The 1708-nt window shown below is 49.5% G+C and overlaps 1 protein-coding gene across 1 annotated transcript; it reads right to left on the reverse strand.

Moving 5' to 3' along the window:
* Positions 1–500: 500 nt before the first annotated feature.
* On the reverse strand, positions 501–1708 carry PPTG_15305 (hypothetical protein). The gene has a single exon (XM_008912356.1). The coding sequence runs from the start codon at positions 1585–1587 to the stop codon at positions 541–543; it is 1047 nt and encodes a 348-aa protein (XP_008910604.1). The 5' UTR covers positions 1588–1708; the 3' UTR covers positions 501–540.

Here is a 1708-nt window from a genome sequence, read left to right on the forward strand (position 1 = left end):
GTATCAAGAAGTGCACGTTGTGCATCCAGATCCAGTTTTCGCACTGATCGATCTGCTAGAAACTCTTCCAATGAAAGTTTACTTGATAATTTGTGATGTACTGCCATTGACTCACGTTGAAAAGGTTCATCGATCTCCTCTTCGACTTGATCATGATCTTCTGGAGCGACAAATAATCGGTTCTGAAGCATATCTAGCAGATTCTCATCTTCCACGTCCGAAGATTGAGATGTAGACGAACGTATTCCCAAGTGTCTACCCAGTTGCTCAGCCAATACAGAACTGTCGTCGTTAGAATCGTGCTCATGTTCGAAGTGATCCAGTGCATCTCCGTCGACATCTTCATAGTCATTCAGCTCACCGATGAACGCTGACAACTGAGGTGGAGAGCTCAACGTGAACTGCTTCCTTATCGCTGCCGTCGACTGCATCCTCAAGTGCCTCGTGTTGCAAATAGCCGTTTCAATACTGATCTTGGATAAGTAAAAAAAAAAGTTTAACACCACATTTTCTTAACATTTTATCTATGAAAATATTAATCTAGTTCTCAACGTGCTTGTTGGGTTGCAGGTTGGTCACTGCGAACACGTTTGTAGGGTCCAGTGCACTCTTAATCCCCTGTATGGCTGCGATGGCTGGAGGTGAGATTGCTGCCGGCAGCCAGGCAAGACGATGCTTGCCGACTCCGTGATGGTGCGATAGAGCACCGCCATTACGTACGATGGCGTCCACAGCAGCAAGTTCCGTTTCACGGAAGAGTGTCATGGGTTCATTGACGCGGAAGTAGTTGATACCGTAGTACACGTACACACAGACGCCAGTATCGTAAACTTGGGAGATACGACAGGCGATAAGCGGTGGAATCTTGACGTTACGCTTGGCAGCCACAGAGTTGATAGCCAGCTTGATGTCGGTGATGAGTTGACGTGCATTTGTCCAGGAAACGCAAGTCTCGAACGATTCGCTCATGAAATAATAGTCCAGAGCGAAGTCACGTAGGTACGCGATGATGTACGTGAAGAAGTAACCGCGTTTGCCGTTCTCTTCGCCTCCAACCATACCTTCATGACGCTTGGCAATCGTCTGGATGCGCTTCTGCTGTTCTGCCACCTTCTGTTGACTCGTACCTTCAAGCAGAACAGTAGCCGCACACATTTCATCCACATCGAAGCCACGGATCTTAGTCACGTACGTCTTCTTTGCAAAGTCGATGACCCCAGCAGTGAACTTGTTGGTCGTAGACGACGTCTTAAGTGCCTGACCCAACTGGAACTGCGTGTTGTCCAGTAGACGCAGCGATGCTGGCTCGCATCCAGCACGCGTGATCTCCTTTAATGCTGCAAGTCCGTGCTCAAGACTCGGGAAGATGAGCGAGTCGTAGACCTGCACAGTGGGAAACTCACGAAGACGCAGCGTCACCAACGTGTGCACTCCAAAAATCCCCTCTGAGCCCATCATAGCGTTGTTCATGTCCGGTCCAAGGGCAGCACGAGGCACGTTAGCAGCACGTTGCATCGTTCCTTGTGGCGTCACTGTCGTGATGTTTACTACCAAGTCTTCAATGTTCCCGTACGTGTTCTTCTTCATTCCGGACGCACGCGTTGCAATCCATCCGCCAAGTGTCGAGAACTCCCACGAGTCTGGCTCATGGCCAAGAGTAAGTCCCCTATGACGCAGACGCTCGTGCAAATCCAGTCCAGTGATACCT

The sequence above is a fragment of the Phytophthora parasitica genome (assembly GCF_000247585.1).
Source record: "Phytophthora parasitica INRA-310 unplaced genomic scaffold supercont2.46, whole genome shotgun sequence".
NCBI classification, from domain to species: Eukaryota; Oomycota; class Peronosporomycetes; order Peronosporales; family Peronosporaceae; genus Phytophthora; species Phytophthora nicotianae.

Coding starts and splice junctions, on each gene's coding strand:
- PPTG_15305 (XM_008912356.1), bottom strand. CDS start 1,587: ATGAAGAAGAACACGTACGGGAACATTGAAGACTTGGTAGTAAACATC.